The sequence below is a fragment of the Aspergillus thermomutatus genome (assembly GCF_002237265.1).
Source record: "Aspergillus thermomutatus strain HMR AF 39 chromosome Unknown NODE_4, whole genome shotgun sequence".
Lineage (NCBI taxonomy): Eukaryota > Fungi > Ascomycota > Eurotiomycetes > Eurotiales > Aspergillaceae > Aspergillus > Aspergillus thermomutatus.
The window spans coordinates 125,627-148,181 of NW_020798052.1; the positions used below are offsets into that span (position 1 = coordinate 125,627).

A 22,555-nucleotide genomic window follows, 5' to 3' on the forward strand; every position below is an offset into this window, starting at 1 on the left:
GGAAAAGGGAGAGGCACTAAATTGGTAGTAGATGGCAAGAAGATGTTGTGAGCAAAGGCAAAGGGGGAAAGCAGTGCAAGGAAGGAAGCAGGCAAGGAAAGAAAGGACGACTCGAGCTTCCACCAGAGGCAGTCGCTCAGAGCCAGAGAGGGAGAGGGAGTTGGAAGAAGAAAGAAGGAAAGAGCAAGGAGGCAGAGGGAAGAAGGGGCTTTTATACCTGAGATTTCCTCGCTAAACAGCTAGCTAGTCTCAAGCGTGATGCAGACGTTGTTCGTCATTCACTGGCATTGACGATGAAGCGTCAAGTGGTTGGAGAGACATTCACAATGACTTTGCCAGGACCCAGTGCCAAAGATGAGCCAATGCTGGACTCTGGTTCAGCAAGACAATAGGCTTTGTTTGCAGCAGCAGGAGAGATACGGTCTTGTTTCCGTGGTTGATGGGTTTCGAGATGACTCTTTGGCTGGCGAAACTTGCGCATGCTGTCTATGTCGTTCCTGTAAAAGTCATGATAGAGCGTCATTATTTGCAATCGACTCGACCACTGTGTTCTATGGCAGCCTACAGCTTGTCGATGCGGCCCCAGATATACTGCAACGAATATTTTAACAAAGCTCGGTGGATGTCATGGCCATAACCAGTCCGTGTATATTTCGAGACACTTAGGAAACGAAACTGGCTAGGTAAAAGAAAAAGACCCTTTTCACTGCTAGAGACAAAGGAAGCATCGACAAAGGGCTTTAACAACCTGGTCGTCGAGAATTGACAATCCATTGTTTTCAAGATTCTTTGTACACGGAACGACTTCATTCAGAGCGATGAACCAGTCCCAAGAGACTTCTGGACAGCTTCCAAGAGGATCATTACTCACTGACGTTGATGGCTCGAATAGCGTACTTGCACTGCCGACTTCAGCCATGTATGAGGATATTTGAGTACCACTTCAGGAGCATATAGTCACAGGAGTATCCAGTTGCTATGCCTGGACACGAAACGACTCGCTCGTGATAGGTAGAGCTCTCCCGGCAGTCGAACGCAGAAAATGGGATTCCTTCGCCAGACTCATTCTACTGGATGTCTCAAGTCCCGAAATTAATATTGAACGCTTTATGCAGCTGTAAGCGTCCTACTATGAGCCACCCAGATATAGAGACCTTGCTTCCAGGAGCCTAAGGCAGTAAGCAATGACTAGCATTAGTGTATGAACACAAGTGTAGGAACAAGTAACCAGAAGATAAGTACGCACATTTCGACTATTTTGACGTCCATTTCTCTGTGGTGGTGCCGGATCTTGGCACTTCACTACCTGGTATAGGCGATTACACATGCTGATTCAGAAAAGGGAGGAATAACACCATTTCCAAACGTCGAATTGAGAGTAAGCAGCGTCAGTGAGCTTCGAGAGAGATGTCTGCTTTATGCACATGGCGCAACCTGCCATGAGAGAACTACGCCCTGTCCTCTGCCACAAGATGACATCGAGCACTGCATCAAGCTGCGCCTGATCATACACTACAAGCATTGCAGCAGGGAAGGACAGAGAGGGACCATTCTCAAACTGAAATGAAATGGCAAATTGCGTTTACTAGCATGGTTCAATGCACATGGAGGAGTTTATTCCGCCTGTCATAGCGCAGCACAAAGCATATTCCGCAACCATGAGTCCACGTGAGTTTTTCCAAGAGCCAACATTGAAATGAATTGGAAGTTTATCAGACATGGACTGGACTGGACTGGACAACCAGCGTCAGTCGGCTGTTGATGCCGGCTACTTTATGACTTTTTTTGATTGACCGCCTTGCAAGAAAATAGAAACGGCGGTGAACTGTGGCAACCAATGGCAGCTGAGAAGAGGGGCAGATGACCCATTGAGCAACCGCGGATGGTGGAAGTCCATGCGCAAAAGTGGGCGCAGTGGGGCAAGTCAGGTGGAGACCAGCAGCATTCTGCCCAAGAAAACTTGTCTCGTATCAGGATTATTGTCGATTGTCCAGGGACAGGGACATCCCTTGCTTTTGCATGGTCATCAAGGATGTCTATTCTTGTACTCTATAGAGGCACTCAAGTTGCAAATGACGCAGTGTAAGATGCTGACACTGCATGAATCAATTTCCCATGTTTCTTTGGTTCCTGAAGATAGCCCTGCAGGAAGTCAGGGACAAAGGATCTAGACTCACCTTAGAGGAAAAAAGGTGGACGGACAACCCCCACAGCTCCCTTTTTGCTCTGAGCCTCTGAGACTTCCTCTTTGAGTCTTTCTGACATGTTCTCGGGCGATTGCGGGGGTTTGTTGCCCTCAGTCTCCATGCCTCATGGTCATAGGGCGTCAACCGGCGTCAATTGTTGCTGCATTCATTTGTCGATAGGTCATTTGAAATGATATCAACTAAAATGGGTCCTCTATTGCCGCTATGGAGATGAGACTAGATACTCACTACGATGATCGCTCTCTGTTGGCACCGTTGGGCGCCTACAGTCGGTGAAGAGGTGAAGAGGATTCTTTCCTAGAAGTATTTAGTTTCCAGTATTGACGGGTTCGTCAGGGAATGGCTCTAACAGACACAAATCTTTCCTTGGTTTCATATTTCTTTCAACATCATTATCATCATCAATAGGACTGTCCCTTTTCTGCATCACAACATTCTTCCAGAGTCATTCTTTACTGTCTTCCCGATCAAGGGGTCATTCATCATGATTTCCATTCAATGATCATCCCGTTGTTTGCCCCTCTCTTCTTTGATCTTCCCCTCCTTGAAACCTAATCTTATCCTGCCGATTGGCTACGTGATGCAAAGAAGGAATTCTGATTCATTCATATAACCTTGCGATCAACACATTCGTCAGCGGCACAGAGACTTGTCTTTTGCCTCTGACTTGTGCCATTTGATGGCAAAGCGCATGTGAATCTTCGCCATCCCCATTTACCTTTGCTCTTCCCACCTGATGTGGCAGCAACTCTAAACATGGCCGCCTCCTTCACATGCCATCGAGCTATGCTGCCCGGCGGCAATCCTCATATAAGCCACACTCATCACGGGAGCCACTCAATCCATGTAGATGAAGCTGCCCTCGCTTCGTCTATCACAACAACTACCTCGACGTCCACAATAAGTTCTCCTACTACCTTCAGTCTCACACCTGGCTATGATCAACCTGCTCCGTATCTGGCAGTCTCAACTGTGCCATCCCTCCATATCACTACAAGAGCTATCTCACCCTGCTTAAGCGATATCTCAGACACCAAGACCTTTTACAGTACCGTAGAGGTCACGGAGATTCCTGCGGATGCATGCGATCCGCCTACACCGTTGGACGTGACTTCGAATGAGTGCTTGGACCAGATGGAAACCAGCTTGAGTCGTCCAGTCAGGCAACCAGATACGGCGGCGGTGACGCCTTCAACCCCTTCCTCGGATAGGCATCGCACGCCCAAAAGGAAACGAACCGTGTCGCCGCCGTCCTCCTCGAAATCTCCTGACCATCATCGCTCCACATCTCGAAGCACTCGCCGCTCCGCCCCTACCAGTCGCCGCAGTTCTTTGCATTCGCACCGACGTGCAGCAACCACTTCTCTTACACCGTCCATCGTTGATCGAAAGGATCCAGTGGCCAAGCGCGAAGACCTTCTGGCCCTCCATCGCGAGTCCTGTCGACTGTTCCAGGCCGACGAGATACAACCATCCTGCTTGCAGGAAAGACGCTCTCCCCCAGCATCCCTTCCTTACATGACATCTTGCGCACACCGAACATCTTCTGAATTCAGTTCACCGCCAGCTTCGCCCATTGTCTACACCCGTCTCTCCGCTGCAGCTCGAGAAAATGGGCCGGACTCCAGCCAGAGCCCCAGCCATCCGACTTATGTACCCACCACCGATTCGAGAGCCGACGGCCCTCCAAAACAGGTGACGGCGACGGTGATCGACTGGACATCACCATCTACTCGCAGGCGAGAATATGAGAAAATCGATCGAGCCAGCACCGGTGTCCGTGGATTCTGGCGACGAGTGGCACCCCGGTGGTGTCAGTTCGGGGACAATCGCATGCCGTTCTTCGAAGAAGGGAAGAACGGTAAGGGCAATTATGAGGGCAGCGTCCGGAGGTTTCGAATGGACTTGCCAGAGGAGCCGGCCGATGCGACGGGGCAGTCGAGATCCCGTCGCGGCCTGAAGTTCAAGCAGAAGTTGATCGTGCATAGATTTGGCGCTCGGCGGAGTACATGTTAGTCTCTGAGCTGCGTCTCGAGCTTTCTTTCCTGTTGCGTCTTGTTTAGCGTGCTGCATGTCGCGGGCGATTGTTGGTGCAGCAATGATACCACGGCGATTGCGCTTGACAACCATTCCATATCAGCCTGCCTGCCTGCCTGGTTCTGTGTTTCTGAAGATTCTTCGTCGACCCAGTTTATACGGGTGTGGACTTGAGATTGTGATACCCTGCCATCATGGCCGTTTTTTATCCTACAGCCTTAGCATATAAAAGCATATTACTACTATGCAATTGAGTCTAATAAATCCGTACTTTTCTAGATCTCAGTAATATACAACACCCAACGCCATGCAAATGCAAATATATGGGTATCGATAGAAGCGTACAGCCATCACCCCCAATCAGCCTCGGCCCAGCCAGCCCAGTCCGCAACTACAACAGATCAAAATCGTCCAGGTTATCGCGGTAGCGCATGATATTGCGCTTGATCTTGCTGCTATCAACCCAGGTGATATGATCCTCCAGGTTGCGCGTAACCAGATAAGCCGGGTCCGTGACGACCTCCGGCCCACAGCGCACATGTCCTTGCTCGATATACGTGACAGCCTGCACAAGTCAGCATCACACCACACCACACCACCTAGTTTTCTCCTCAGCCACAAGAAGAAGAAGGAAGAAAAAAACATACAGCCTTAATCGTCTCCACCATCCCCGTCCGCACCATCACAACCGCCAACCGCCTCCTACAGAACGCCGAAACCGTCACCTCGCGCTCAACCCGCGACAGCCCCGCCCCTTGCTCGCGCGACTGCTTCAGGATCCCCATCCGCCACAGCTTGTCCAGCACCTCCGACTCGATCTTCTTGCGCACGGGGTCGGAGTCCGGGTCCAGCTGGGCGAGCTTGTGGGCGAGCTGGCGGAGGGAGCCCGCCAGCGCGTTGTAGGATTTGTAGTCCGTGTCGTTTTGGAGGTGGTAGCGTTGCCGGATTTGGTGTTCGCGGTGGCCGCCGTCGGATTTGTAGTTTATGAAGTCGACTTTGCGGAGGAGTCTGCGTGTAGGCTAGGTTAGTTGGGGGGTTTGGGGGGATGGGGCTGGGCTGGGCTGGACTGACTTTTTTTCGTGGTATTTGAGTTGGCGGACCATTTTGAAGATTATCAGCTGGTTTTTGGGATTAGAAACGGAGTGGGATCGAGCGGTTGGAGATGGTGAGGATAAAAATTCTTTGGATATAAAGGCGGTGTGCGTTCTGCTGGAGGTTTGTTGCAAACAGTGCAAACTGAACATGTGATTATCACCAGTACTCTGTACTGTATTCTGGTTAACCAGGAGAGGCAATAATCAAATAGGAATTGTCGTTTCAATTTTGAATCAGTTGTGCAAGGTAGATCGAAGTCAAGTCAATTGAGATGCTGGTTGATTTCTTTGACCTAAACCGTCATGGCCTCCGCAACGTATTGCTTTGGAGCAGCCTTTGTTACGGTTTATCGGCTCGTGGGGCCGTGGCATTTGAATACGATGTAGGCCGATTGATGGATAATATCTCATTCTCGTCTAGTCTATCAAAGGGATGTACAGCAAAAGACCGATTATAATTCATCTTTAACCTGTAAAGGCATAGGCCGGCCACTGTCCTTGCCGAGATCGACCCCGTTCTTCTTGCGCCATTTCTCCCACATGGCCCAGAAATCCTTCTCCATCCCGCTCTCCATCTGGTCCGGCAGGATGACGGTGTACTCCACGTACAGATTGCCCGGCTCGGCGTCGTGGTCGTGGTGCTCGTGCAAATGACCCTCGGAGTAGAACGGCATGCCCTCGCCCTTGACCGTCTCCACCGACAGCGGCTGGACGACCTCGCCGCGCTTGCGGCCCAGCTGCACGACATGCCCATCCAGATGCGTGATGTTGCGCGTCCAATCGCCCATCCACGCCTCCCGCAGCGAGAGCGCCTCCCTCCAGAACAGATCCCTGCCCTTGCGGCGGAAGAACGTGCCGTCGGTCCGGCGCTCCTCGTCGGCCGCCAGCTCGGGCTCCTTCTCCTCCAGCACCAGGATCAGATCGCCCGCAACCCAATCGGGGCTCTCGTCGCCCTCGTTCTCAAACACCAGCCGCGTCCCCTTGCCCATGCCCGGCTCCACCGTCGCGGACGTCTCCACCTCCCGCCGCACCACCCGCTGCCCCGCACACACGGGACACGGCTTCTTGATCGTCTTGCCCTGGCCCCGGCACGCGTCGCACGGCATCTGCACCTGCTGGTACATCCCCGGCGCAAGCATGTGCTTCTGGATCACCATCCCCCGCCCACTGCACTTGCCGCACGTCACCACCTGCCGGTCCGCCGACCCCGTCCCCTCGCACGCATCGCAGATCTGCTGCTTCTCAAGCATGAACCGGATCTCCCGCCCCGTGTAGAAATCCCGCAGCGGCAGCCCCACCCGCATCTCCATGTCCGGTCCGCGCCGGTGGCCCGGCGCATGCCCGAAGTGCCCGCCGCCGCCGAAAAACCGCGAGAACAGGTCGAAGGGGTCGTGCGCCGGCCGTCCCGCCGTCCCGCCCTGCCGGTGCTGCTCGATTCCCTCGTGTCCGTACTGGTCGTAGACTTTGCGCGTGGCGGGGGTGGAGAGGACATCGTATGCGTCTGCGATTTCGACGAATTTCTCGCGCGCCGTCTCGTCGCCTCTGTTCGTCGTACTGTAGTTAGCTTTCCATCCCTCATCCTTCATCCCTCATCCCTCTGGCTAGCGCACTCTCGGCGTAGGGCTGTGGCAAATCAAGGGAGACTCACGGGTTCTTATCAGGGTGGAACTTCTTGCTCAGCGTCCGGTACGCGCGCTTGATATCCCGCTCCGAGGCGGAGCGGTCCAACCCCAGGATCTTGTAGTAATCTTCCTTGGCCACCGCCAGAACCAGACATAGTGCGATCGCCAGCAGGACTGTAATCAGACGCATTGTGATGATCGGTAGGCAAGCTGCATCACAGCTTGCGCTGGACAACGTAGCAAGGAAGTGTAAGTGTAGGTTTGTCTCAATTGGTCAACAATGTCTTGAGTCTGAAGTATAGCTTGTGGAGTAACAGAGAATGAACTGTGTCTGTGACTTCGTCTTGAGTGAATGGTCTGGAAGGCTTGAAGGGAAATCTCGAGATCAGCAAAGAACTCAAGATTAGAAGTGGTGCTGGCGCTGATTGTGGTGCGCTGCCCTGAACGGATTGCAGCGGTGTTTGGCCGGCCACTGATAAAGTCCGCATTGATAGGTGGCCGCAACGTGGAGGAAAATGGTTTGTCCGGTCACGTGTTGCCTAATTTATGCCTGGTTATTCAGGCACCCTAGAGTGTAAATGTTCACTGAAAGCATAGAGTGATCAGATGCATTAACTAGATATAACTGTTTGGAGTGTTAAAGGCTGGTGTGGACTATCACATCAAACGAAGGTGATTGCTAGTTGAACAAAGGTGATTAAGTAGCACAATGATTTCATAACTCATACCACAAATTTAACAAACCCCTCAAGTACTTCCCCAAGACCGTCCGACAACATCAAAAACGTCATTCCGCCAAGTCCGTCCAAGACCCTGGCTCTGATCTCCCTCCTCGATGGCCTCCTGAGCCCGTAACCCCTCCTCCCGCCACACTTTCACAATACTTCCAGGCGCATAGACGTCCTTGAAGACACCGCTGCTTGGGGCCTCGACGTCTGACTCTGCCGGCCTCAACCGGGCCAGTACGGCCCGGACAAAGGTCGCCAGGTCTTGCGGATTGGCAATGCGAGCAGCCCGAAGCCGTTCCCGGGCGAATACCAACTCCCGGTTGAGGGCAAAGGCCGCCTGGACAATGGACTCGGCAATCTTCTTCTCCAGCACACGACGCACAAGGTGCTTCAAGAAGGGCTTGGTCAGCCACAGGAGGAATTTCCATTTGCTCTTGTGCACTTTGTAGTCGAGCTTGTGGATGCGAACGCGCACGCCGCGCAGGGTAAAGATCTGCTCCAAGCGCTCCCGGCCCACTTCCACATCGAGCGAGATGTCGATCCCCCGTCTATCGAGGTAGAAGCTGGCAATGCCTTCGTCTTTGATGCGGAACATCGGCCATGCATGAGTGCGGATCCAGTAGCCAAACTCGGATGCACTGATGTTGAGGCCAAAGACCGTCGCAGTAAATGTGGTTTTGAGGTCGGTCTCGGTTCTCTTTGAATGCTTCTTCAGAATGTCAATGTCGTTGCGCGTCGTGACATGCATACGGTAGGGTAGGAACGATGAGAAATTGACGGTATGACCGGGCTCAAGGATCAGGTTCTCGATCAACAGATCCATTTCTGGCGCAGAGAGCTCCAGCCGCGGGATTGGGATATATTGGATATTGCGAATGACCAGAGGAAAGAAAACTTCCGCCATGTCTGATGGCAGCTGGCTTTTTCGATCTTGGTAGCCCCTCCATGCGTCCCTGTAGATCTTGCGAGTCACGTCAACAAGTTTCGAAACTTGAGTATCCTCAGGTACAGTCCGCAGTGTACGCTTCGCCTGAGCTAGGAAGGCGTCCACGTCCCGACGCAAGTTAGATTCGGCGCCAACATTCTTTGACTTCTCCTTCAGTTCATCCACCTTTTTAGGAGCCTCATCAAAGAACTTGGGATCCGTCAGCATTTCCTGGAGCGCGGCTCCAATCTCCGACATGAAATGCTCGAACTCTGGGTCCTTGTTGGCATGCTTGATGACTTCCTTGAATTTCTGCTCCAACTTCTTCCACTCTTCAACATCTCCAAAGGACTGAAGCAGCGTCCAAAACTTCTCCATTGCCTGTTTGAGATCTTCATTGACATCGACCTCTTCCTCGGCCGTGGAGACGACCTCGGAGGCGGCGTTGGCGTACAGCTGCGCATACCGCTGCACCAGCTGTGCCAGTGTTCCAACCGAGTCGGAATAATCCGATCGCTCTCGCAGCTTGATAACGGCCTGCTTGAGCCGATGCAGCAGCGTGTCTCGCTCTTGTCCGGCAAGATGCTCCTTGGCACTGTCAATGGCTTCTCGACCAGTGTCTTTCAGTCCATTTCCCGCAATCTCTGCGACTTGGGTGATTTCCTGGCGGAGTTCCTCCTTTGACACGGCTCGACCCTCATCCGCACCTGCGTGTTGGACTGCACCCGATTCCTCTTGAGATGGCTTGAGCTTTTCTCCAACCTGTCTTGAAGTATCAGACAAGGCGAGCGCTGTGTCAGAGAAGATCTCCCGGCCAACGGTGGTGAGATCCTCGACAAAGAGACGAAAGTCGGCATTGGTGAGGAGAAGGCTTCCCACAGTACGGAGACTATCATATGCTGTTCAATGTTATTGGGGCAATTCCTTCGAAATGAGATCGACGAGTGTCATACCTGCTTTGGTGTCCTGCCGAGCTTTGACGTGAGAAGCACGACGGGCAACCTGAGACGTATCTAACGATGCTCTCGACTTGGAGAGATGCCACAAGAATTCCTGCAGCTGATCATCACCGTTCTTTTCCCGCAGAAATTCAATGAATATTTCAATCCAGAGGCGACAGTCGCGGACTAGCTGGCGGCCGACAGTACCGATGTCTTGGTTGCGAGGGTTGAGGATATCCGAAGCCAGAAGCGTACGTAGATTGGCGATGGTCTGATCGGTGGATGGCATGTAACCCTCGGAAAGGGCGCGGAGCATCTGGTAGCTATGCAATTTCTGATGCAGACGACGCTGGCGTGAGGTATCATCCTCGTAGCGAGGCAGGAGTGGCTCCGTCTCTCCTCCAGGCATGGTGACGGTGATTGTGGTACTGCGCACCCCACAGCTTGGTACTCCGTATAAACTTGGAGCTAGGGATGATAGTATCACCGGGTGGGAAATGAGTGCCTTGCTGATGCTGAATTGATCAAAGAACCGCTTCCGAGTATCGATGAGATGGAGAATGATGTTCCAGCAGCTCAGCTAGGATAAGACAGGCCAAGGTGGTAAGATGTGCATCATCGCAGCAGCTTTACCTGATCTGCTGTCAATCATGGGCAGCTCCTCTCACTCTTGCGTCACTCCACCTTGGCGTCTTATCGCAGTCAGGTGATCTTATCGCATGTTTCAGAGGACTCCATCCACAATTGGATGAAAACACCTCATATTTGTTGATATAAATGATCCATTTTATCTTCTGCCTCATTAAGACTAGACGACTGACAGTCATTTATGTCTAGTCTATTTCAATCCCCAATGCCAAGTGTCAATACAGGTAGAGAGTTGGAGATGTCCTCATCTATCAACAATGCTTATCGATAAAGTTATCCTCGGTCTAGAACAGTGCGGAGAATCTTTTCTGTGGAGAGGTTTAGGTCTACCTACGGCGATTTAACGAATTGAGTCAGATCGAGTCGTACGAGACCTTGTATCATGATATTGATGCCGACTCAAGAGCGATCTCACAACTCGGAATCAATTATTTGCTTCCATCATGTTCATTAGACGACGTCCATTCCATTCAATGAGAGAAAATCGCAGCTAAGGATCAATGTTTCCAAATCAAAGTAGAAAAAGGCGGGACCTCAGTCATCTACAGTCATCCTAGTAGGCACAACATAGTCTGGGGAAAAGAGAGAGTCTCGTCTCAAGTCTCCACAGACTCAGCCACCAGTCTTTGATAGCTGAGTCTGGGGTAACCTTCTTTCCTATCCAGACCTTGCAGTAGCTCAGAACGGATTGCTCCATATTTCGTACCTTATTCGGGTATTAGATACATCTGAGCTCAAGTCCGAGTCTCTCCGTAGTCTGCACGATGGCGACGCACATTTTGCTGAATGTTGTGTTACTGACGGGAGTGTAACCTCAGCCTCGTAGTAGGTAACGGAGCAAGGTGGCTGGCATGATAGCATCAGTTGTTGGGATTGCAATCTCAACCGGGCTGAGGAGAAATTCAACGGTCTCTGGTGTACGATGTATATATGATCACAATTCCGTACATCTCACGGAGGACCTGTAAGGACCTAATTACAGGCAAAGGCCCAATAGCAGATCGAGGAATGATCATTGCCACTACTGGTTGATCAAGCTTTATGATTCATGCGATTGAATCTGGGGATATCCTTGTGGAGCACTCCTCGCCTCTGTGTCGGATTCCGAATCATCGATCTATCATCTTTCTGCAAGGAGTTGATGAGCGATTTTCCGTCACTTAAATCACTCATGAAATGACTGAGGTGTCTCATATCCATCATTAAGTCAGTATATGCATTTGAGATACGTTCGATCCTTTTCGGCATTGAAGTTTTGATATTACTCCATACTCCATACTCCATACTCAGAGTACAGAAGTACCTGTGGCTGGTGAGGGCAAGTAAACAAAGCACTGCCACCAGGATCTAAATCTGGATCGCCTCTGCATTAGTAATGAGAGCCAAGCTGAAAGAAGTCAGGAACCTTTCCGTTGGGGTCACCCTGCGTTGGCCAATCATAACCGCTGTAGCCTGTAGGAGTGTGGCTTCTTCCGGTTGCCCCATCGGCCGGCCCCGGTCGGTGGGTGGCGCTATTCCCCTTGGGGTAATTCTCAATCGAAGTTCTGACGCCCATCGGAATGAAGTTGGGGTCAGCAGTTTTCGTCCAAAAATCGCTCATTGATGGTAGGTAGTACTAGATTGTCATGTCTGAGTAGCACAACCACCACATTGATGACGATGACCGCCATTCTGCATGCAGGATTCAAGCATTTGGGTCTATACAACGTAACAGGGTCATCTCCATGTTGATTCTCATGTATCAAATCCGAGAAATGGATGGATCCATTCGAAAAGTCGAATTACTAAATCTAGACTGCCCGATGACTAAAGCGAGCGAGCTCGGCCGTACTCCGGGCGCCGGGCCGCGTCGACTGCGGGGAGTTACCTAGGCAAGCAGGAAACAATATCTACCTAGTGATAAGTCCAGAACTTTTCCTCAGGCAGTTAGGCAGAGAGCTCTACTATTAGGCTAATAATTACTGCCACATGAGCTCGTCGGCTCCACCAGACCCTGTGGTCGAGTCGGGTCCAGTGGACAGTTGCCCAACTTAGACTCATGTGTACACTGTAGTTTGAGTACTTGTGCGAAAAAATGGCTCATCCGTTGCAAAAAGCTCCACTGCCTTGAATCTCGGCATGCCATGTCGGATACCGATCTTTCGGATCGACCTCCAGCATGAGTACGTATCTAGGAAGTGATAGTTATGTACTCTAGGTTGTGCTCATGTACGAGAAGAATGAACATCAGAATCCGAGTTATTATTCTACTTGAATTCAATTGTAGCAAGGATTGACGTTGATAGCTGGTTGTAAACCTAGACTGCTTTATGCGGAGAAGTCAATGAAATCCCCTCATGGAGTATTCGCTTACGCTCAACTAATAGATGGGATTATTCATGAATATGTTTCTACTGACGACATCGAAAGGAGCGAGTGTATCAGTTGCCTTAGTTTCAACGATCGAATCCCAACATTATAGGATCATTCAGTCCAGACCTTGCATGTCAAAAATAGCCAATGTACCCAAGTCTACTTCGTACATTGAGTCATATGTAGCGCTTTACATGTAAACTTTGTACAACAAAAGCAAACTCTGTCTGTCCTCGCCTGGACTCTGTAATGCGATAGATTCCTTCAATGATTCAACATTGATCATCATCCTCATTCCCATTATTAATTGGCCTCTCTTTGTTCCTTCGCTTTCTCCGCATTTGTCGCAATTCGGAGGCACTTCCCGTTCTCCACTTCCGTTCAATTTTCTGTAACCCCCAATCCAATTCAATCCAATCATCCAAAAGCTTCGTATCCTCAATTCATGCCCACTTGCGAATTCAATTGAAACGGTTCGCTGCCATGCAAACCGCCTTCCCCCCGAATATCCACCATTGCGATCCCGACCTCCCTGAGTGGTCCCTCGTCCCCGAATCTTCCCGACTGCTCAGTGAAGGAGTCATCGACTAATCACCACTCGCGCTCTGTTTCATAGTCCTCAAAACCTCCTTGTTGGAGATCTCCTCCTAGGTATTTTTACTCCGAGTCCATAGGTACTACTGCGATCAACGGGTGCTTGTGTCTTGACTTCGGAATGTTGTGGATGCCTCCTCAGGGGTCTTCAATGCTAGTGCGCACACATAAAAACAGACTGGCACCTGTGGCCATCTCGTCTCGGTCTTCTTCATTTTTGTTTTCATCTTCACCTCTCCGCTCTTCTGCCTCTGTCGTCGCCATTGCTACTCGCCATAGAAGCAGTCTTGCCTCGTCTCAGCGTTCCACAATGGCTCGATTTCCCGCCCATCAGAACCGGCCGGTCCATGCGACCCCGACCCCATACGTGAACCATGCCGCTCCTATGTAAGACTTTCGATCAGATAGATACAAGCTATCTGGAAGGTATTGATGCTAATTGACTCATTGTTGCTGGTTTAGTGACCCAAATTACGATACTGCCAACCCTGCGTACATTCGCAAATATCTCCGCACCTACGGACTGACTCCCCCGCGCGCGGAGTCATATGAAGTTCAGAAGACACGGTGTATGTCCACACAACACAAACGTACTGGCGTCTGCTGGCGGGATCTAAATTGAATATAGGCCTCGCACAATTGGCCCTCAAGCAGACCGCCATTGATAAATTCCTCTACCTCAGCACCCTCCGCAAAAACAATGTCCACCTCTTTTATCGTCTGATCACAGATCATCTCAAGGTATGAGAAACAGAATCCAGTCACAGGACTTTGCAGCGATACGACAGAAAGGCCTAACGTTGACAGGAATTGACACCTTTGATTTACACACCTGTTGTTGGAGAAGCATGCCAAAAATGGTCGGAAATCTACCAGCAGCCAGAGGGTGAGTCCAGACCTTTGTCTAAATTTGCTGCTGATGAATCGAATCCGACGCTAACGACTGTTCGCCTGCCTAGGCATGTATCTGAGCTGGGAGGACCGCGGCAATCTGGCCGCTGTCATCGCCAACTGGCCGCAGCCCAACGTGGAGATCACGTGCATTACCGATGGGTCCCGAATTCTCGGACTGGGAGATCTTGGCATCAACGGAATGGGCATTCCTATTGGTAAACTGGCGCTGTATACTGCATGTGCGGGGATCCGTCCCGAGGCCACCCTGCCCTTGACCCTGGATCTGGGGACAAGCAACAAGGCTCTCCGGGAAGATCCGCTGTACATGGGCACTCGCCGTGACAAGATCGCCCCTGAGGAGGAACGGGAATTCATGGATGAGTTGATGGCGGCTTTGACCGAGCGCTGGCCTGGGTATGTGACTCACCTCCCAACATCTTCCGATGGCACCGGACGCTAACGGGTAAAAAGTATCGTCATTCAGTTTGAGGACTTCAAGAATCCCTTCCCCGCTTTGGAGCGGTATCGTGACATCTACACTTGCTTCAACGATGACATCCAGGGTACAGGTGCTGTCATCCTCGGCGGTGTCATCAACGCCGTGAAGCGTTCGGGACTGCCATGCAAGGAGCACCGCGCCGTCTTCCTTGGTGCTGGAAGTGCCGGTGTCGGTGTGGCTAAGCAGATTGTTGCATTCTTCATGCGCGAGGGCATGACGGAAGACGAGGCCCGCTCCTGCTTCTACCTGGTCGACACCAAGGGTCTTGTCACCGCTGATCGGGGTGACAAGCTCGCCGATCACAAGGTCTACTTTGCTCGTACGGACAATAACGGCGAGCAGTTCAAGACCCTCGACGAGGTGGTCGATCATGTGAAGCCGACCATCCTCATGGGTCTGTCGACCCTCGGCGGCGTCTTCACCCCGGAGATCCTGCGCAAGATGGCCGACTGGAACACCCACCCCATCATCTTCCCCCTGTCCAACCCTTCCTCCAAGTCAGAATGTGACTACGAAAGCGCCATCACCCACACCGATGGCCGTGCCCTCTTCGCCTCCGGTTCCCCCTTCCAGCCTTTCTCCTTCAAGAACTCCTCGGGAGAGACCCACACCTACTACCCCGGCCAGGGCAACAACATGTATGTCTTCCCCGGTATCGGTCTGGGAACTATCCTCTCCAAGGCGGTCAAGGTGACCGATGAGATGATCTACGCCTCCGGTGCAGCTCTGTCACAGGCCCTGACCGCCGAGGAAATCGACCGCGGTCTCCTCTACCCCGACTTGACCCGCATCCGTCAAGTCAGCATCGTCGTGGCCCGCAGGGTCATCCGCGCCGCACAAGAAGCCGACGTGGACCGCGAGACTTCTCTGCGCACCATGAACGACGAGAACCTCGATGCATGGATCAAGGCTCGCATGTACGACCCTCACAGCGAAGTCCACGCCTTGGAGAGGGAGGTCGGCGCTCTCCTCTCGAATCTCGGGCCTGCCTCTCCTGCCTTGAATGGCTATGGTGAGGATCAAGGGAAGGATGCGAAGCTGTAGTCTCATTTTCTTCTTTCTTTATTTCTTGTCAAGCCTGCATGGTATTTTAATACTTGCCGCTGCTTGACTTTGTGAGATTCATGTTTTGGTTCTTTTCGGTTACTTTCCTGGTCGTCCCAGGTTGTTGAGCGCTTTGGTTTTTGCTTCGACCCTTGCATTGAAGGATGCCCCTGTGTTCCTGTATACCCTTTGCATATCGCTTATAATGACTTGCTTTTGTACCATGTTTGTTGGGTTTGGGATTAGTTTCGGTACCGGTATCTATGCCAAAAGTTGATGAGTTCAATCATGTCTCACATTTTACTGTCTTCGAATAGAGGGAATATTGTATCCACGGCTATCTTCATCAGTACCTACGGAGTAACATCTAGCATCTTCATCTCGGTAGAGTGGATCATGTGGGAGACACGGAGAGATTCATAGCCCGAAGGTGTAATTAATCAGCATCACTAAATCGTCCATCGCGATAATCCCGCGCGATGATTGGTCTTGGAAACAAGAAGATTATTAACCTTAAGGACTAAGATGCGGATCCAGGGACTGACTGTGGCTACTGGCTAGTGGCTAGTATCTACTTTGCTCAAGAATTCGCAACTTTTGTCTGGTTGGGAATAGACTCGACTCGACCTCGGCCGTGCTTCTATCCGGCTGCCGAGCCGTTCATCTACGGAGTATTTCCTGGTATATAGTTCAGGAAAAGCCTCCCGTTGACATGGAATTCTTTCGCTTTCTCATCTGCCAGGGACATTGTATCTTGCACTAATCCGGATCGATCACCATGTCTTCGTCTCTGGGTGATGCTGTCAAGCTTCCATGCGGGCTGGTCTTCCCCAACCGCCTCGTCAAGGCAAGTCATTTCGATGATAAGGGCCAGGGAAAACGACTGACCAGTCCAGGCGGCAATGGCCGAGCTGATGGCCGGATCAGAACATACGCCTACACCCCAACTAACGGAAGTGTACAACCAATGGGGCAAAGGAGGATGGGGCGCCGTTCTCACGGGTACCTAGCCACATCGATTCCCTTTTGCTTCAAGGACACCCGCTAAGCATTCGATACTACTGACCAGGCAACGTTCAAGTCGACGTCAACCACCTGGGCAGTCCCTTCGACCCCGCCCTGCCAGCCGAGTACACAGGCAAAGAGTCCAACCCCGCGCTCGTCCAGACATGGGCCAAATACGCCGACGCCTGCCAGCAGCACGGCGTCCCCTCCATCGTGCAGATCTGCCACCCGGGCCGGCAGTCGTTCCGCATCGCAGGCAAACGCGGTCTCTTTGCGCCGACGATTGCGCCGAGCGCGATCCCCCTGCAGATGGGGGAGGGGCTGCTGGACCGGATTATCAGCCGGCTGGCGTTCCCTGCGCCGAGGGAGATGACGCAGCAGGATATCGATACCGTGACGAGGCAGTTTGTCGATACGGCGCGGTTGATGGCGGACGCTGGGTTCTCGGGGATCGAGCTGCATGGTGCGCATGGGTATCTGATTGGTATGTTTCTTTCTAGTCTCGGTAGGTGAGGGGTTCGTACTGATTGTAGTAGACCAGTTCTTGAATCCAAAGGTATGCTTGCTCTTCTGACTCCGCGATAACCAACCTAACCGGATAGACGAACCTACGAACCGACGCATACGGCGGCTCCGCAGAGAAGCGCGCCAAGTTCGTCCTCGATATCCTCTCCCAAACCCGCAAAGTCGTCCCCGCAACCTTCTGCATCGGCATCAAATTCAACTCCGCAGACCACTCCTCCGCCTCCTTCGAAGACACCATGACCCAGATCGCCCTCCTCGTCGACGCAGGCATCGACTTCCTCGAAGTAAGCGGCGGCTCATACGAGGATCCCAGGGTACGCTGCCCCCTCCCCCTTTTCCCCCGGAGTCACCGCAAGCAAAACGCACCCCTAACCGAGATACCAGATGATGGGCGCCAAATCCCACCCCGAGAAAAGCCAGCGCACCCTCGCCCGCGAAGCCTTCTTCCTCGAATTCGCCCGCGAAACCCGCAAGCGCTTCCCGACCCTCGTCCTCATGCTCACGGGCGGATTCCGCACGCGCACCGGCGCAGAGTACGCCCTGCAGGAGAACGCATGCGATCTGGTCGGCATCGGCCGCCCCGCGGCTGTTGACACTGCTTTTGCGCGATTGCTGCTGGACGAGAGTGTGCCTGCGGAAGAGGCCAAGTTGCCCTTGAACAAGGTCAAGCCGCCGTTTCTGCTGAGTCTGCTTCCGATTAAGGCGGTCGGGGCGGGGCTGGAGAGCGTAAGTTTATTTCCCTCTTTCTGTCTGGGTGCTGATGATGCTAATGCGTTGGGGGTTTAGTCGTACTATGCGGGTCAGATCAAGCGGATAGGGAATGGGCTGAAGACGTTTGCGCCGTCTTTGTGATGAGATGTAGATGTATATGTATACGTATATACCCGGACTGCTTTGCTTGGTTTTTGTCTTACTGGATGCTATCATAGAGGACTACTCGTGTCGAATGCTACTTCTATCCAATCATTCGATCACAACGGGCTGGCTGGTCGCATGTCAATGGTTACCAGAATCATAAATCATGCAATGAAATGCCTCTGCCTCTGCAGTAATGCATAATTCCCACTTCTATTGTCCAACTACCAGTAGGTTTGATAAGATCTAAAAACGTGAAAGTGAAGTCAACGTATCGATGACGTTGATCTTGAACGGGGCGGACAACCTCACATCACATCCTGTTTTGGGGCTGCGACTGGCAAGATGATTGCATCAATTGTTACGTTATGCTTTGTTATTTGTACATATAAGACATGGTCCTGTATAGCTTTCTCTAGGTCGCAATAGAAGGATAGATCCTATTAGCAAAATGACGGGTAAAAAGCACAGGGTTACGGTGATCGGGTCGGGAAATTGGTATAGTTATAGTTCATTTTCTACACCGTAATTTGATGATGCTTTATGATTATGATGACTGATGGAGGCTGGACAGGGGATCGACGATCGCCAAAATCCTCGCCGAAAACACTCGCGAGCATCCCGATGTCTTCGAAGAAAGGGTGCAGATGTGGGTGTTCGAGGAGGACGTGACCGTGCCGGAAGACTCGCCGCACCGCGAGGCCCTCGGCGACAAGCCGCACAGGCTGACCGAGGTCATCAACCGCGTCCACGAGAACGTCAAGTACCTCCCCGGCATCGCGCTGCCGGACACCGTGGTCGCCAACCCGGACCTGCGCGATGCCGTCCAGGACGCCACGCTCCTCGTCTTCAACCTCCCGCACCAGTTCATCGATAAGACGCTCGAGCAGATGAAGGGCCACCACCTCCCCTATGCGCGCGCCGTCTCGTGCGTCAAGGGCGTCGAGGTCGCCAACGGGCGGGTCACGCTCTTCTCCGAGCTCATCATGGAGAAGCTGGGCATCTACTGCGGGTCGTTGTCCGGCGCCAACATCGCCCCGGAGGTCGCCGCCGAGGAGTTCTGCGAGACCACCATCGGCTACGACCCGCCGCCCATGGACCTCGACGCGAAGCAGGAGTTCTCCCCGGATAACCGCCACGTGATCAACAAGCAGCGCCAGCGCAAGATCTCCTCCACCTCCGCTGAGCTCCAGCGCGTGCCGGACGAGTACCCCGTTGTCGACGAGAAGCTGCTCCACCGCCTCTTCGAGCGCCCGTACTTCCATGTGCATGTCGTCGCCGACGTGGCGGGTGTGGCGCTGTGCGGCGCGCTGAAGAACATCGTCGCGCTGGCCGCCGGCTTCGTTGCGGGCAAGAAATGGGGGGAGAATTCCAAGGCGGCCATCATCCGGATCGGGATGATGGAGATGATCCGGTTCGGGCGCATCTGGTTCCCCGAGTCGGTGAACGAGAAGACCTTTACCGAGGAGAGCGCGGGCGTCGCGGATCTGTTCGCCTCTTTGCGGGTCGCAATTTCCGGTCCGCGAAGCATTCCGTTGAGAAGGGGGTGAGCGTCGATGAGATCGAACAGTCGGAGCTGAATGGGCAGAAACTGCAGGGGACGTCGACTGCTCGCGCCGTGTGCGATTTTCTGTCGACGCATGGCAAGTTGGACGACTTTCCGTTGTTCGATGCGGTCAATCGTAAGTTTCCATACAACGGTGTTGGTTTCGCGATAGTGTTGCTGACGAGGAATAGGCATACTCGATGGTAAAGTCAGTGTCGATGAGCTGCCAAAGTTGTTGAAGTAATCTGGATATATGCCGTAATGACCATCGTTAATGAAGCCTATCTTCAAGAGTGCCATCGCGCGCGCAGTTATTGAGTGTAGGAATCGAACCTATATAGCTATTACCGTTTAAAGTGCAATATAATCGTTCAACCGGCGATTGCAGTAGGCGATCCTGCTGATCATGCTGTATCCTTATCTTGGTGAAGAAGCCTTCAGGATAGCGTGATTTAAGCTTCATGTATTGCCTTAAGCCACTCCAGATTCCCCCACGCTTGTTAGGAGTCCACATATCTCCAGGATCTCGGAATTAGGGAGCGATTACCGGAGTTGACGCCTGCATCTGAGAGAAACTAAAGAGGATCAAATGGCATGATATCATCACCTCCCCAGAGGTTCCCTGACAGCCCCTCCAGCATCTCAAAGTCCGGCATCCAGAACGGACAATCCTCCTCAAGATCGATCAAAGGAGCAAGCTGGAATGCCATCCGTACTCCATGATCGTGAGCAGGCGGGTTCGTCGGCCCCGCTGAGTTGGGATCACATGCGAGGCCCGACGAACCGCCGCCCCCGGGGTGGTCCTTGAACGGGCCAGGCGTGGTACTTTGGAGGTTGGGGTTTGCACCACTATGCTGCGCGGTCATCAGCTCGGCCATGCCGACTTTCTTGGCCGCCTCGCTGTTGCCCTCGAGTTTCTCCATGGCGGCGTTGACGAGCATCTCGAACGCGTCGCGGTACTTCTTCACCCACGTCGCTCGTTCGCCCATGACGAAGAGGACGGTCGAGCAGGCGCGGATGTCGTTGCTCATTTGCACGGACCACACTTGGTCCGTGTGCGTCCACAGGGCGTACAGCAGAGTGATGCCGGCCATGAAGACCGTCTGGACGGCGAGGAAGGAATGGCCGTACTCGAGCGTCTGGTGAAGCCGCTTGTGTGTCTGGCAGATATCACCAGCTGCACGGAGGCAGATGTGGTAGTAAGGGTCCGAGAGGGGCAGGGAGGGCAGGAATGGCTGTATGAGGAGTCGAAGAGCTCGGTTGTAGTGCAGCATGGGATAGTCCAGATCGGAGCCGCTGAAACGCAGCAAGGCAGATCTCTTCCACTCTTCGAGCTCGATGAAGAGACGGTCCATCTTGGAGCGGAGCGTGTGTAGTGGCCTGTCCGCGCGATAGATCTTGTGCTGGATTCTCGAGTCAATCCGACGCAGCTCGAACAAGTAGATCGCGAACGTCAGGGACGTTATGCGGTCGGTCCGGGGAGAGGCTGTTAGTATAGCGGGGTCTTGGACGTCGTCATCCACGTCCACCGGCAAGGGCAGGTCAATGTGACGGTCTGCGATGCTAAAGGGTCGACCAAGAGACATCGAGATGACCCTCTCTAGATAGTAGACTGTCCAGAAAAGTCGTCGTCGCATCTGCGCGGTCCATGGATCCAGATTGATCTCATTCGCTTTCCGGTGCAGACCGAGGTCAATAGCGGTGCGCATGGCGAGCCCGACTATATACCAAAGGCCATGGCTCGATGCTGAGCGAAGGTGATATACCACCAGAAGAGTCATTGCCTCTATGTTCTCGATAGATCGTATTTCACACATAGAAGGAACCTGTTGTAGAGCAGTGATGTAGTATCGCTAAGCAAGGTCAGAGCTCTAGACCTGGTAGGAAGAACAGAAGCTGTCATACCTCTGGAGACACGTATGTGTATTTTTCGCTGAGCTGAATCGTCGTAGCCCCGATCGCGTACACTAGGTACAGCTTAAACAGACCAAACCTCTCTGTCTTGGTGAGCTCTTCCCGTTTGGCTTTGGCCAACCGCCATCGAGCTCCATGGAGCTTCCACAGCTCCGCGCGATCAAGGAACGGGTAGCGCACATGCAGCCTGGTCAGGTACGCATGTAAAATCCGCGTTCCCATCTCATCATTCGGCGGGTCGGTACTTTTGACCAGCAGCTCCTCCATCCGTGGCGGTCGTGGCTGGTCATGGACATTCTGACTCCCACTGGACGGTTGAGGAGGCAGACCTGTAGAGGCAACACCGTGACCACCGGTAGACCCGCCGCTACCCCGTGGAGAGGCCTGGTGGCTATGAGATGGCGCGAGAACTTGATTCCAAACCGTTGCTTGAACCATTTCGCTGAGGTTGGCGGCCAGCGAGAGCCCGGAGCTTGAGCCTACATAGGCGGGGGCTTCTGCGGAGTTGAGGGCGAGGAAGCCAACAAGCTCCCCAACAGTGTTATTGTTCAAGCTTGAACTAGACGCAGACTGGGTGGTCTCATGGCTCTGAGGAGACAAAAGTGCCGCAACTGGATGACCGACGTTGCTGCTGGCATTATTGCTTAGTGGTCTCGTTTCCAACTTGGATTCAAGATAAGCAATGCGTTCTTCCAGCGCGCGGGTATAGCTTTATGAAATCAGTGCTCCGAACAAATACCATGAGAAAGAGTGAAGAAGAAGGTCCCGCCTAGTACTCATCAGAATAAGAGGACTCACTCGTTCGATTGACCGCTCTCCTGTCGAAGAATCGTCGATTTATCACACGGAGCTCCAGCTTTGCGGCAGTTGGAGCAGGCCGGATAATCATTATCGCACTATAACGCTCAGCTCTGAGATGGACCAAAACCTCTGGCAGACAACAACTGACCTTTTGCTTCCTGGTTTTGCAGCGCGTACATGACGTTCTTACGCGCTTTCGAGGATTGTGATCTTTTGAAGGGAAAGGCACTTGCTCAGGGATATCCATCTTGACAAACAATACAGACAGACATCTTCTCTGTTGCTGATTGAGTAGCACCGCTGGTGTAAGATCGTCGCCAAGCT

At 52.6% G+C, this 22,555-nt stretch overlaps 7 protein-coding genes across 7 annotated transcripts; 3 read left to right on the forward strand and 4 right to left on the reverse strand.

The window, feature by feature from the left end:
* Positions 1-2,963: 2,963 nt before the first annotated feature.
* On the forward strand, positions 2,964-4,223 carry CDV56_108849 (uncharacterized protein; the record flags this gene model as incomplete). The annotated part of the gene is made up of 1 exon (XM_026762468.1): positions 2,964-4,223. One exon carries the CDS (start codon positions 2,964-2,966, stop codon positions 4,221-4,223), a length of 1,260 nt encoding a protein of 419 aa, XP_026618769.1.
* A 412-nt stretch (positions 4,224-4,635) lies between these two features.
* CDV56_108871 (snoRNA-binding rRNA-processing protein IMP3) lies at positions 4,636-5,347 on the reverse strand (the record flags this gene model as incomplete). Its single annotated transcript, XM_026762490.1, has 3 exons — positions 4,636-4,809; positions 4,892-5,252; positions 5,316-5,347. 3 exons carry the CDS (start codon positions 5,345-5,347, stop codon positions 4,636-4,638), a joined length of 567 nt encoding a protein of 188 aa, XP_026618770.1.
* Positions 5,348-5,790: 443 nt separating this feature from the next.
* On the reverse strand, positions 5,791-7,150 carry CDV56_108891 (putative DnaJ domain protein; the record flags this gene model as incomplete). The annotated part of the gene is made up of 2 exons (XM_026762510.1): positions 5,791-6,880; positions 6,987-7,150. The coding sequence occupies 2 exons, from the start codon at positions 7,148-7,150 to the stop codon at positions 5,791-5,793; spliced, it is 1,254 nt and encodes a 417-aa protein (XP_026618771.1).
* Positions 7,151-7,707: 557 nt separating this feature from the next.
* Positions 7,708-9,963, reverse strand: CDV56_108916 (uncharacterized protein; the record flags this gene model as incomplete). The annotated part of the gene is made up of 2 exons (XM_026762535.1): positions 7,708-9,512; positions 9,567-9,963. 2 exons carry the CDS (start codon positions 9,961-9,963, stop codon positions 7,708-7,710), a joined length of 2,202 nt encoding a protein of 733 aa, XP_026618772.1.
* A 3,495-nt stretch (positions 9,964-13,458) lies between these two features.
* CDV56_109001 (NAD-dependent malic enzyme) lies at positions 13,459-15,585 on the forward strand (the record flags this gene model as incomplete). Its single annotated transcript, XM_026762620.1, has 6 exons — positions 13,459-13,535; positions 13,611-13,717; positions 13,777-13,889; positions 13,956-14,034; positions 14,108-14,456; positions 14,514-15,585. 6 exons carry the CDS (start codon positions 13,459-13,461, stop codon positions 15,583-15,585), a joined length of 1,797 nt encoding a protein of 598 aa, XP_026618773.1.
* A 778-nt stretch (positions 15,586-16,363) lies between these two features.
* CDV56_109038 (uncharacterized protein) lies at positions 16,364-19,760 on the forward strand (the record flags this gene model as incomplete). The annotated part of the gene is made up of 9 exons (XM_026762657.1): positions 16,364-16,541; positions 16,655-17,074; positions 17,127-17,146; positions 17,193-17,429; positions 17,500-17,841; positions 17,902-17,963; positions 18,545-19,459; positions 19,522-19,652; positions 19,708-19,760. 9 exons carry the CDS (start codon positions 16,364-16,366, stop codon positions 19,758-19,760), a joined length of 2,358 nt encoding a protein of 785 aa, XP_026618774.1.
* Positions 19,761-20,091: 331 nt separating this feature from the next.
* CDV56_109087 (putative C6 transcription factor) lies at positions 20,092-22,478 on the reverse strand (the record flags this gene model as incomplete). The annotated part of the gene is made up of 4 exons (XM_026762706.1): positions 20,092-21,369; positions 21,422-22,139; positions 22,229-22,326; positions 22,422-22,478. The coding sequence occupies 4 exons, from the start codon at positions 22,476-22,478 to the stop codon at positions 20,092-20,094; spliced, it is 2,151 nt and encodes a 716-aa protein (XP_026618775.1).
* Positions 22,479-22,555: the final 77 nt, after the last annotated feature.